This window comes from Sphaerodactylus townsendi, linkage group LG07 (assembly GCF_021028975.2).
Source record: "Sphaerodactylus townsendi isolate TG3544 linkage group LG07, MPM_Stown_v2.3, whole genome shotgun sequence".
NCBI classification, from domain to species: Eukaryota; Metazoa; Chordata; class Lepidosauria; order Squamata; family Sphaerodactylidae; genus Sphaerodactylus; species Sphaerodactylus townsendi.
Genome location: NC_059431.1, coordinates 96139345 through 96151729, shown reverse-complemented (window position 1 = coordinate 96151729; position 12385 = coordinate 96139345). Strand labels below are relative to the sequence as shown.

Sequence of the window (12385 nt, the reverse complement as noted above, 5' to 3'; positions counted from 1 at the left end):
TCCCTGCTCTGTCACTCCACTACACAACATTTATTTGTTTTTATATTTAGTAATTAAGTTATTTATGTCCCACCTTTTCCTCTGGTTGATGTTTGAAGTCTTCCTGCATTCTAAGAAACCTTCCTCCAACTTAATTTCTTGGAGGGTGTTTGGATCCACGCCACAAGCACCACTTGCTTTGTGGCAAACACCTTTAAGAGGGTATTTTTACAAAGCAAGTCTAAGTTGGGTAGATATTGCTCCCTTCTTCGAAATCAGAAGCCCCGCTTGCCCCATAACCCCCTGCATGCCTAAACTAGGCAAACCAGAGCTCTTGAAAATAACCATTTTGAAAATGCAGTATTTCTGTGACTTCCAGTGAAATATGATGCAGAAGAGCTAGATTCCAGTAGCAGCAGGATTTTAGGGATATAAGCTTTTGAGGGCCAAAGTTTCCTTCATCTCTCAAACGTTTATTTCCTGAAAATCTTGTTGGTCTTTGAGGTACGACTGGACTCGAATGTTGCTTTTCGACTGCAGACCAACACAGCTGTAGTCTGTCTCAGAAAAAGATGTTGGTAGGGTTGTGTATTCCTCCGCCACAAACCTCAACATACCAGACCTTTATTGTAGAGTGCTCTGCCTGGTCCTAGTGCCCACTTAGCCCTGCTCTGCCCATCTGTTTGAAAGTAAAAATTCATTTTGGCATTCAGTTTAATTGTACAGCATTGGCACCCACTTCAGTTACACACCTAGCAGGTTTGGGGTTTTTTTAGGTTCCTTACAGCCATGAAGTCTAGTATGTTTATAGTTAAATTTGATATCCCCTTTAGTTTATGAAACCCGTAGGAATGTGCTTTTGGAGAATGGGAGGAAGACGTGTGATAAAATTACATTCTTGAAGCCACCTTGGTTCTAAATACTTGTGCGCCATAGTCCCTCTAACCATCCTCTGCACAGAAATGAAATATGACTGAGTGAAACTTTGCTGCCTGCTGGGGGGCTGCCCAATCTACACAGCACCAATATGATGTCTCTTTAGCTGCGTGGCTTACACAAAATGTTGCTTTCGTGCATATGCTCCTCTCCAGATTCATTAGAAAGAAACGTGGATAAACACCAAAACAGACTTTGAAAGCTTCTTGTCTATACAATGTAGCTATTAATATAGTTATAAGAAATGTAAACCTGAAATGTATATTGATTGATCGATTAAAAAAACATTTTGCCATTACCACTTGCTTAGCTCTCCAAAAGGTGGTTTGCAAATGCTGTTTCAGTCTCCTTCCCAGTTCCCAAGGTCTTCCTGTCACTTTCCCCCTCCATGCTATGGCAAGCAGCAGTGTTACAGTTCTCCTTTTCTCAGAAATATGCCACCAACTGCCTCTTCTTGACAGCCAGATGTTTCTAGCCTCCGTGGGTCTGGTGCTTCTTTTATGCCAAGCTGTTCTAATGGTGGTGTCAAGTGCCAGCAAATTGCACTTACGGTGACCCTGGATTTCCTAGGTGGTTTCCCATCCAAGTACTAACCAGGGCCAACCCTGCTTAGCTTCTGATGGAGTTGGGCTAGCCTGAGCCCTTCAGGTCAGCTATTCTTAATAGGTGTGCTCATGTCTAAACATGAGAACCAGAAAAAGCAGTGGCATATATAGTATATATGAGGGCCAGCATGGCGGCTAAGAGCTGGTAGACTCTAATCTGGAGAACTGGGTTTGATTCTTCTCTCTTCCACCTCAATGGTGGACTCTAATCTAGTGGACTGGATTTGTTTCCCCAATCCTACATTCCTGCTGGGTGAGCTTGGACTAGTCACAGTTCTCTCAGAGCTCTCTTAGCCCCACCTACCTCACAAGCTGTCTGTTGTGGGAGAGGAAGGGAAAGGAGAGAAAGGGGGGTATACATCCAAACTCTTCCTCTTCTTCTTTTATAATGAATTATGTGGATTTCCACAGATATGTTCAAACAGCCCTTGAAATGGAGAGGAAAAGGCTAATCCCCTAACTATGAGCATCCAAAGAATCTGTGTTGTCTCTCTACTGCCTTTTGGGGCATCCATGTTATTGTCCAAAATGTTATTGTTTCTTCAGTGTTGGAACTCTTTCTTTAGGTCTTGTGTTTGTTCTTTCTTTCAATGTAGGATTGTTCCCCTGCCAATTCCTTGCTTGGAAACTGCTTGGAAATTGTTCATAGGGAGAGGAAAGACAGTTATCCATATCCCTTCCCATCCCAAACTGTGGTAAAAGTGGCTCAGAGGTGGCTTTTTCCAGTGAGCAAATGGCAAGGGAGAAAAGTCTTTAAAAAGCTTACATCTTTCCTCTCATGCCATTTTCCTTCTTGATAAAGGATTTCTTTAAAAGAATACCGAAAATCTTGGAGATGCCTCCTTGACAAAGGAATCTTGGCAGCTGAACAGGCAGAAAATAAGAAAAGGTGGTTTAAAATAAACAGGGAGGAAACTATTGTGTGTAGCCGAGTCCTTAGTCTCACAGAAAATTTTAGACTTTGACCTGTGTAGTGAACCTTCTTCTTTTCTCTTCAGCAAAGATGTTGCAGAGAGGATACAGAAAGTACTGGAGAGTCCAGGACCCTTTTGTGACCTCAAATCCGATGGCTCCTCTAGTCCCAGTTCCCCAGAATTCCCAAACCGGAAGAGCAAGTGAGTGGAGAACATATCTACTGAGTCTGACCCTATCAAGGTCAGTCGTGTCTACTCTGAACAGCGCGCGCGCACACACACACACACACACACACAGACATGAAGCTGCTTTCTACTGAATCAAACAATTGGTTTATCATATTGGCCATTTATGCACTTGTGGTCTTCTTTGCAGTGAGCACATTCCTTTCAGGTTGAATTTTCAGTTGCACACACATTTTCCCCTCTCCCAGACTCATTACGCCTTGGATCAGAGAATCTCTGTGGCTTCTGAAGCCTCTGAAAACACAGTTTTTCCTCTCCCATCACAGGGAAAGCAAAGGGAGACAGCACACATTGTCTTGCTTTGGGTTTTCTTGCTCCTCCCTGTCTTCCCCTGCCAACCAACAGCAGTTCCTCCCACTCTTTGGGGCAGCAATTCAGAGCAATCAGGAGAGCATTTGTAAAAAAAGCCCTTTTTAATGCTGCCAGTTTATCACTGGAGCAATAGACTGGTGAATTATACATGAAATTTATATGGCTTAGCAAAATAACACTAGATCCAAGATGGTGCGCACACACATAAAGGCAGCAGAGAGCAACCTCCTCAGCTGGAGGTTGCATGGAGAGAACGTGTGGGTAAAATGGCAGATTGGCTTGGCTGGGGACACTTCACAGCAGGAGAATTCCACGTAAACAAAAAAAAGCAGGGAAAAAACCTATGAAGGTGGTAGCCGTGGGGTAAGCACTGCATTCCTAAAGGACCATTGTCTGTTCAGCTTGGCAGCAACTCTCCAGTGTGTCAGGTGGAAGTATCTCATATCATCCTGTGAGCCCCAGGTTTGTAGAAAAATGTGAAATTACAACATACATTGGGGGTTTAAAAACATCTGAAAATGATAAATGGGTGTCTGTAGCTTTAAATTGGAGATGCTGAAAATTGATCCAGGAACCTTCTGCTTGCCAAGCAGATGCTCTGCTACTGGACTACAGCCCTTCAATAGTTTCAGACCAAGGCCTTTCTCACCCACTACTTCCTGGTCCCCCTTTTTAACTGGAGATGCTGGAAGTTAAACTTGGAACCTCCTGTGTATGAGACAGAGGCTCTACTGCTGTACCACAGCCGCAGAACAAACAATTATTGCAAGGGGAAGACCTCAACACAGCATAGATTTTCTGTCTGCCATCCTTTATAATTTGTAGAGGGGTTCTGTTCTCACACTGACGCTGGCTAGGCTTTACAAATGCTGTGGTATAGCTTGGCTTCGGTACAAGGAAAGGTTTATGATGGAGGAATTGCAACAATCTCTGGGATTACAATAGTTGATTTAGGGCTTCTGTTCCTTCACCAGGGTCCTCCCCGGTCAGACATCAGGGTATTGCACAATGCACCCCCTGTCTCGTTCTTCATCCAACGTGAGCAGCTGCTGTAGCGGAATAAGAGAGAATGAAACATCGGAGGAGGAAGAGAACGAGGCGGTCAGTGCAGTGGGGACAGTCTAAAGTTTGCTTTCTGTTCTGGTAGATCGGATGTGGCAGTTCTGAAATCTGACTCTGACCTGTACTTTGATGGGGGTGGGTGGGTGGTCTTTTCCATTTCTCTGGTGCAGGACTTGATGTGTTCCCTCGAAGGGCCGCATAAGCATGAATCAGTGGTTCAGAGCCCATGGACAGAGGAAACCGCCTGCACACCCAGCAGCACCAGTTCACCAGGTACAGAGGGTACAAGCGATAGAAGAAGTTCTTGCATGGGCCACATGGAGTTGTGTAATGTTGTAGATTTATTTATCATGTAATAATCTATATACTAATTGTGAAATTGGTCAGATCTGAGTATACTTAAATTTGATGACTGGAGCTTTGAATAAGCAAGACCAATCTTTCTACAAATCTGAAAAAGAGCCCCAGGTTTGTAGAAAAATGTGAAATTACTGGGGATTTAAAGACATCTGAAAGTGATAAATGGAGTGTCTGTAGCTTTAAGCAATAGATTCCTCAGTGGATGTTGCTAGGCCAGCACAGTATTTCAGTCTGGGTTTCTGTGAGTAAAAATACGCACCAGTCATATACTGTCAGCCTAACCTACCTCACAGTGCTGTTGTGAGGATAAAATAGAGAATAATGTAGCTGCTTTGGTCCCCCTCTTGATGACTACATCCCACTGGCTGTTAACAAAGCAAAGTGGCTGTATGCTGTAACGATTTAAAAAACATGCACAGAGAGAAACATTATTGACTTTTAGACTGTATGTGATTCATGTTTGTGCACAGACAGGAACATACACTAGATGCGGTGCATTCCTGCTCTCCCCTCAATGATGTAAATTCTAGAGAACCAGGAGTAGAGTTTGAACTTTGAAACAGTATCCTCAGAGCCATCCTCCCACCAATAAAAAGTATAATATCATACCTGCCTGCTTACACTGTGAGAATTAGAGCACATGAAGTTAAGCAGGTGATTGTCAGAACTGGGAGAAGCCAAAGTGAGTGAAATAGTGGTCCAGAAATAACTTGATTTTTTTCTCTTCCACCCATTCATGCTTTCTTTCAGTCACTCGCTTGCTCCCTTCTACCAACGCTGCTGGATCTGCGGAGAAGGGGAAAGGTGGCAAGGTGGATGCTCAGCGTTACAGTCCAGTAGGTACCAATTATTCTCCGCCCCCCCTCCCCATAATACTAAGAAGGCAGGGAGGTGACCCGTGGGGTTGTGTGTGTCCAGGAAGTAAAGGAAGAGGGGGTGAGGGGAAGAGTTTTAAAGAAACTGCCACTTCCTTATTTCACAGGCCTCCATTTTGTGCTGTGTGTGATGTCATCGCTGGAGGGGTGAATCAGTGCATGCTGGGTAATGCACAGGTAATCCACACCCTAGCTGGCCGTGGTGCCCCAGGGATAGGGGCTTGTGGATAGGATTGCCAACTGCAAGGTGGGGCCTGGAGATCTTCTGGAATTACAGCTGATCTTCAGATGATCAGTCCCTCTGGAGGAAGTGGTTGGTTGGTGGGTGACCTCTATGGTACTATACCCTCCCAAGGTTCCTCCCCTTCCCAAACCCTGTCTTCCTCAGGGTCCATCCCCACATCTCCAGAAATCTCCCAATCCTGGTTGGCAATCCTACATGTGGGCAAAAGGTGACGGAGACAAAAGTGGAAAAATTGTTCTTCCCCACCAAATCTACATTATGCTACATGTCAGTTCTCAAGATCCTTTGCTTCCTCCTCCCCACCAAATCACAGAAACTGGAACTATTTTCCCCAGACTTAAAGCGGTCCTCTCCTGCAACTAACTAGCGGGCTCTGTGAGCTACCGACTGCCCTCCCTCCCCACCCCCAGCCTTCTGCTCTGCAGATCCCTTCCTCTTTTCCGTCACCTTCTGCTGCCTGAGCTTTATTTTGCTGAATCATCTTTCTGCTCACTGGCTGTATTTTTGTATCTGTCTGTCTTTGTTGCTTTCTGCCTTTCTCATTTGAGGGGATGTGTACAGTTTTTGAAGAGAGTAATGTGTTTAGACAGGGGTAGGGAGATGTCCCCAAGAACTGTAGGAGATTTCGAACAGTAGGTGGCAGTGGTCTGGTCTTGGCAGTGACTTTGGAACTCATTTTCCAGGTGACGTATTACTTTGACCTCTGAATACCATCTGAGCGTTCATGTTATTTTGGCCAGGCTTTGCCCAGAAACAAGCAAACCAGCAAACTTCCTTGGTGGCACAATCCACATCAGGCCCCAGTGCCAGCTCCTTGCACTTGGAGAAATGAACGAGAATCTGACAGTTTCATCACTATGACTAAACTCCCTGTAACCTGGCCACGACTTGGAGACCACAGGACTTGGTCTCCAAGTCGATTTGCACCCCCTGTCCTTTGTAGGATCAGCCTGCTGTATTTATTCCAAAATTCGTCCCACTCTCAGAATTCATTGGGTTAATCTGTGTGCAGCTTGATTCAGACATGGCATAGCTAACCCACGTTAATTTAGCTGTGTGGCCACGTCCCTCGTGTTTGCCTTCTTGCAGATTGTCCCAATGTGGATTGAGTGACAGTCTGCTTTCTTTTGATTTAACGTATGCATTGGATTACCAAACTGCACCAGGTCAGCATTTTAGAAAAGGGCACCCAGTTGCATATGTATCACACATGATCTAGAGCTTCTTGGTTTTCTTCCCTCCATAAAAATACACTATCTCGTTCTACAGCACTGAAATGTGGAACAGGAAGAATGTTCTGAGGAGCCTCTACGTCTGTCTTTGCTTGAAAAGCCCACTGAAGCTTTTCATCCTGACACATAAGATCACAAAACTGTTTTTCTGTCCTTCTTGCCTCGATACTGCTAGGGTGGGCTTAAATGAAAGCCTTCAGTATACTCTGTCTCAGCAAAAGATGCTAGTACAGTCAGTTGAGGTGCAGGGGTCGAGAAAATTGTATGATTCCGCATTAGAATATAGTCCTGAACTAATGAGAATTATCATTCGTTTTTACCCTAACTTTGTCAAAACCATTACTTTGTGCATTATTGAACATGGTACTTTGATGCAAGAGCATTTATAGTTCATTGAACGACTGTCAAGCAGATGGAGGGCCAGGTGGGCACTAGGACCCAGGCGGAACATTCTACAACAAAAAAGGTTCGGCATGTTGAGTTCTGTACAACCATACTGATATCTTTTTCTGAGACAGAGTATATAGCCTTGGCAAAGATTCCCCTCTCTGGGACACCTGGGTTCTTTTATAAAGGCCACTGCCCAAAGAGATTTGAAATCCCTGCAACTTTGTCACTGGGTGTCCCTGTGCAGAAGCCACATTCCCCTCCATCATTGCTTCTCCCTCTGGAAAGATCCCATGCAGCGTCACAGGATCCACATGGAGGGAGAGCCTAAGGATCAGTGGGCTTGGGGCAAGAAGGTTCAAAGGGATAAAATTATCCCTCTCCTCTGCAGAGTAGTGCTTGCTAAAAAGGGAGCAGTTTCAACAACTGTCCCTCCTCTCTTCAGCCCCACCCTCAATTTGCACCACTATCTCTCCATGCTGGCCCTTTGCTGCCAAGATGAATCCCTCTAGGGATCAGAAAGCCACATTCTGGAGAGGAATGCAGGAGAAATACAATTTCCACACATGGAGTGGTAGGATAGTCCCCGCTGTCCTTAAAACACAGGCGTCAAACTTGCGCCCCTCCAGATGTTATGAACTACAGTTCCCATCATTCCTTGCCAACATGATGACACCTATGCCTTAAAAAGTGGTCCAGATTTGGCATTTGTCCCAGTCTGTTGGGTCATGGTGGCAGGGGCTGATGGGAATTGTAGTCCATGAACATCTGGAGAGCCGCAGGTTGCAGACCCCTGGTTTAGGGCAAGGGTGCCCAAAATGGTGGCTGCCAAGATTTTTAGAAATGGACGGTGCTGGATGGTGCTTCTGTACAGCAGGGCTTCTGATTGGCTGTGCAGGCTTTGAAAGAAAAAATAGCTTCAACAGCAGTTGCCACCAGAGTACAAGAATCTGCCGGGTGCGATTGAAAGCATGCAGTGTAGCTATCTTTTTCACATTACGAGAGTCAGGGGCATGGCATCCCCTGTGATCTGGAAATCTGTGTAAAAAATTTGGCCCTCCCTTTAAGAACATAAGAACTAGCCTGCTGGATCAGACCAGAGTCCATCTAGTCCAGCACTGTGCTATTCGCAGTGGCCCACCAGGTGCCTTTGGGAGCTCACATGCAGGATGTGAAAGCAATGGCCGCCTGCTGCTGCTGTTCCCGAGCACCTGGTCTGCTAAGGCATTTGCAACCTCAGATCAAGAATGGTAGCCAGAGATCGACTTCTCCTCCATAAATCTGTCCAAGCCCCTTTTAAAGCTAAGCCCCTTTGAAACTGAGCTTTGTACCCAAGAAGTCTGAATTTTTTTCTTTTAAGTTTAAATGTGTATATTTATGGTATTAAAAGATAAAATATGTTGATATTGTACAAAACTGTGCATATATTTTATGGGTTTCTGAGTTTCTAAACTTTCTCTGTGTCATCTGCTGGCCTTCACATGTCCTCTGTGGCTTTCGCAAATCTCCCCCCAAATTTCCATTTAATTTCTTATGCCGACCCGCAATGTATCAAAAACATGATGGGGAAAGTTGCAATGCAGAAGGGATAACAACTGTATACTTTGAAACAATATGTTATTTTTAAAAGAATCCTGTTCTGCCTGCAGTGTTGAAGAGTTGCTGTTAGTGTCATGCATAACCTCGCTCCTTAGCATTCTGGGGTGACTCTGCTTCCTATGGCCACCATTTTGTGATTGTGCCCTTTGCCCCATGTCAGAGTACCAAAGGTGCCTGCAGGCTCAAAAAACTAAAGGATCCTTTACTTAGGACAGGGGTCTCCAACCTGCAGCCCTCCAGATGTTAATGGACTAACGATTCCCATCAGCCCTGGGAATGGTTAGTTCATGAACATCTGGAGGGCTGTAGGTTGGAGACCTCTGGTTTAGGAGATTGCTGCTACTTCCCAGTGTGGCGGAAAGCACTTCTAAGATTTTCAAATAATTCTCAGACTGGGTGAGACAAATTTTGTGTCTTTCTCTTCCATATTTGTAGGATTCGCTGCCAAAGTGAGGGCTCTGGGCAACTCCTCACTCTGAAGGTCAGAGGCGAGAGAGACAAATTCCCAGAAAAAAACACCTTATCTGGTCCTTCCGCTTCTTTCCGTGACAGTGGCCGCCATGGGCACCAAGGACCCCCACCACACCGTCTGCTGTGGCATTTGCTCACCCATCTATGTCATTTCTGTTTGGCATCCTCAGGAGGCCAGGATACCCCATCATTCACAAGAGGGAGCCTCCCATCTGCCATAGCTAAGAAGAAGCCACGTATGTAGGGAGTGCCTCTCCTGTTTCATCCCTCTTCCTGTTATAATGGAGAACCCCAAATCCAACACAGAAGGACTCTGTCTTCAAGCAGGGCCTTTCCAGGAAAGCTGCAACAGAAAATATCCTTGGTAGCACAAAATTCCTCTCCAGGGCTTCCATCTGGTTTGGAAAGCTGTAACCTCCGTGAATGATGTGCACTGCTTTCCACATTGTGTGACGACAGGAGGAGCTGTGTGTCCACTTCACTGTACACAGGGTTACCTGCACCTTTGTTCAGGATTTCACTTTACAACTCCCACCCCACACCATCATCCACACCCACTCTTCCCTGAATATTTGTGCCATGAACAAGCAATCACCTGTAAATGTGAATCTGTGACCCCTTAACTCCACGCTTGTTGTGTCTGTGGTATCTTGGGCTTGCAATAAAAAGACAACTGTGACCAATCCGCTCTGTCTGCTGTGGCGTTTGTTGCATTACAGTTTTGCAAGTGCTGAAGAAGCAACTGTAGCAGAATCCCTCAATCCAAATGAGAGCCCAGGTCAAGGAAAGCCAAAGCAGAATGCTTAAAACAAACCTGGAGTCTGAATCCGTAGGCTCTCATTTGGCACTGCTGCCACCAGCCTTTTAATCTCCCAACAACTAGAAGCCAAAGGGAAGACTTCCAGTTTTCCCAGGATTCCAAACAAGAACATCAGCCTTGTGAGGCAGGACTCGCAGAGTGAGTTTCCACAAAGTAGTTTTGGGGTAGTACCTGACCAAAGAGTTGGGTACCTGATTTAGATTGAAGCCACAGGAGACACAAAACACCTTCTAATATCATTAAAGGAAACTGTATTTAGAATTGTGCAAGGAATACAAATAAAAGGATGATGGCAATGAGGGACAACATAACAAACCCCTATATTATTTGATGGTCTAGCTCAGGGGCCAATTGCTTATGCTGGCAGAGACTGATGGAAATCATAGTCCATGAACATCTGGGGCGCCAAAGTTGGACATCCCTGGTCTAGTTAAACAGTCAAAGTCAAATTTGCAAAGCAAAGTCAAAACAAGAGGTTACCACAAACCTCAGGCCTTGCAGTTCACTCTGGTCCCCATCCATGGTGGTATACCCAGGGTCCTGTTGTAAGGAAAAGCTTTATGGCAAAGCTTTACAATGACCAGAGGCCCAGCAACCAATCAGATCACAGCTGTATGATGTAAGACGCTTGTGTACCAAATGGATGATCAAATGACTTTAAGGTTGAAAAGCAGATAGATAATGGAATGGAGTCTGGCCATAAACCCTACTCAGGATGCTGCTGCAATAATTTAAGCAGGAATGTGGCACCTGGATTGCATGTCCTTGGGGGCTGCTGGGGAGGCATACTCAGGTCACATTTTCAGTGCTTATTAACTGTTAAAGCTGTGATATTTTTGCCAGCCCACAGAACAGTCAGATTCTCTGTTATTGAAACAGAGCAAACCCCAACCTGAACCAGATTTATAAAATAAGAAAGCAGTGGAACAAGTTTCTTAATGTTAACATGTTTCAGATCCTGTTTAAATTAAGACAGCCCTGGCTTTCTCCCACGCAGGGGCATAGCTGAGTAAAATGGCACCCAGGGTTCACCCTGAGTGCCACTCCCCACAGCTGCACCCCACCCCTGAACTCCCCGTAAAGTTTGGGGCAGGGGCAAAGTTGAATGCCAACCAGAGCTTCGCACCCAAACTCCACGTGGAGTTCAGGGGTAGAGCCAGCCTTGCTGGTCGACTCAACTGCACCCATCACAAATTCCATGGGGAGTTCAAGGTGAGGCACAGTTGAAGGGTGCCCTGCAATGCCCACCCCACATGACCATAGGGAATGGCACCCAGGGGTCTAACCCCATCCCAGGCCCCCTAGTTACACCACTGTTCCCATGATCAAGGGGGAATGTCAAACATTGACCTGGAACATGCACAGCATAAACAGTACTTTCCCCACCTTGCCCTTCCTGCAACTATCGTCAGTATCCTTGGAATTTGGGCAGAGGAGCGGTGGTCCATAAACCCTTGGGAACATTATGAGAGTTGCAGCAAGGGGAGCAGGGAGGGAAATCAGCAAAAATTACCTCCTCTTTTGAAGTGCCAGCAGAAATGGCATGCTGGCCAAATCGGTAGGAAATCAGAATGGGATGATTTCTACTCCTGCTTGCATGTGTGGTTTTACACTGAAGGACTCTGATTTAAGCAAAGCAAGAAGTTTCTAAGCTCAAAAGTAGTTTGGTTCTGTTGCTTACAAGGCCAACCATCTTAAGTGTGGGAAAGAAAAAACCTACAACAGAAAGGTTGTAAATCACAGGAGGATAGTGGTGATATTTTTGGGGGCCGTGGCTGGTTGGTTGAATGCCAACCAGAGCTTCGCACCCAAACTCCACAGAGCTTCGCACCCAAACTCCAATGTTTGGGGGCCGTGGCTGGTTGGTTGAAACAGAGCAGGCTGAAACTGAATCCATCGAAGACGGAGATCCTCTGGCTGAGACGTGGGGGGGAGGTTGGGAATTTCCCGGCGCCCGATTGTGGGGAGGAAGCTTTGTGGCGCAGCCCCCTCTGTCCGCTGACCTGGGGGGTCCCACCTGGATTCGTCTCTTTCAGCGAGGAGACCCAGTTGGCCCATATAACTTTCCAGTGGCGTTCTGCCATCTTCGTCAGGCCCGGCGGCTGGCTCCCTTCCTCTCCCGGCGCTGACTTGGCCACTGTGGTCCCGTACAGCGGTCACCTCCATGTTAGACTATTGCAACTTGCTCTACTGGCCAGACCCCTTCCCTTGCGTCTGATTAGAGATTAAAGATGGTCCAGAATGCAGCGTAGCGTGTGCTTACAGGAGGTGCCATGGGAGAGCATATTACACCTGTGCTTCGCCGCTTGCATTGGTTACCCAGTGAATACCGAATCATTTTCA

General features: G+C 46.0%; 1 protein-coding gene across 3 annotated transcripts in view; it reads left to right on the top strand.

The window, feature by feature from the left end:
* LOC125437117 (rap1 GTPase-activating protein 1-like) overlaps positions 1-9905 on the top strand; it is a 60204-nt gene extending 50299 nt beyond the window's left edge. For 2 of the 3 annotated variants that reach the window (XM_048504496.1, XM_048504498.1), the window contains exons 19-24: positions 2519-2635; positions 3967-4093; positions 4225-4327; positions 5165-5250; positions 5397-5466; positions 9187-9905. In XM_048504496.1, the coding sequence (XP_048360453.1) occupies positions 2519-2635; positions 3967-4093; positions 4225-4327; positions 5165-5250; positions 5397-5420 (457 nt within the window). In that variant the 3' untranslated portion in view covers positions 5421-5466; positions 9187-9905. The remainder of the gene's footprint in view (positions 1-2518; positions 2636-3966; positions 4094-4224; positions 4328-5164; positions 5251-5396; positions 5467-9186) is intronic. The other variant, XM_048504497.1, reaches the window with a different exon arrangement.
* Positions 9906-12385: the final 2480 nt, after the last annotated feature.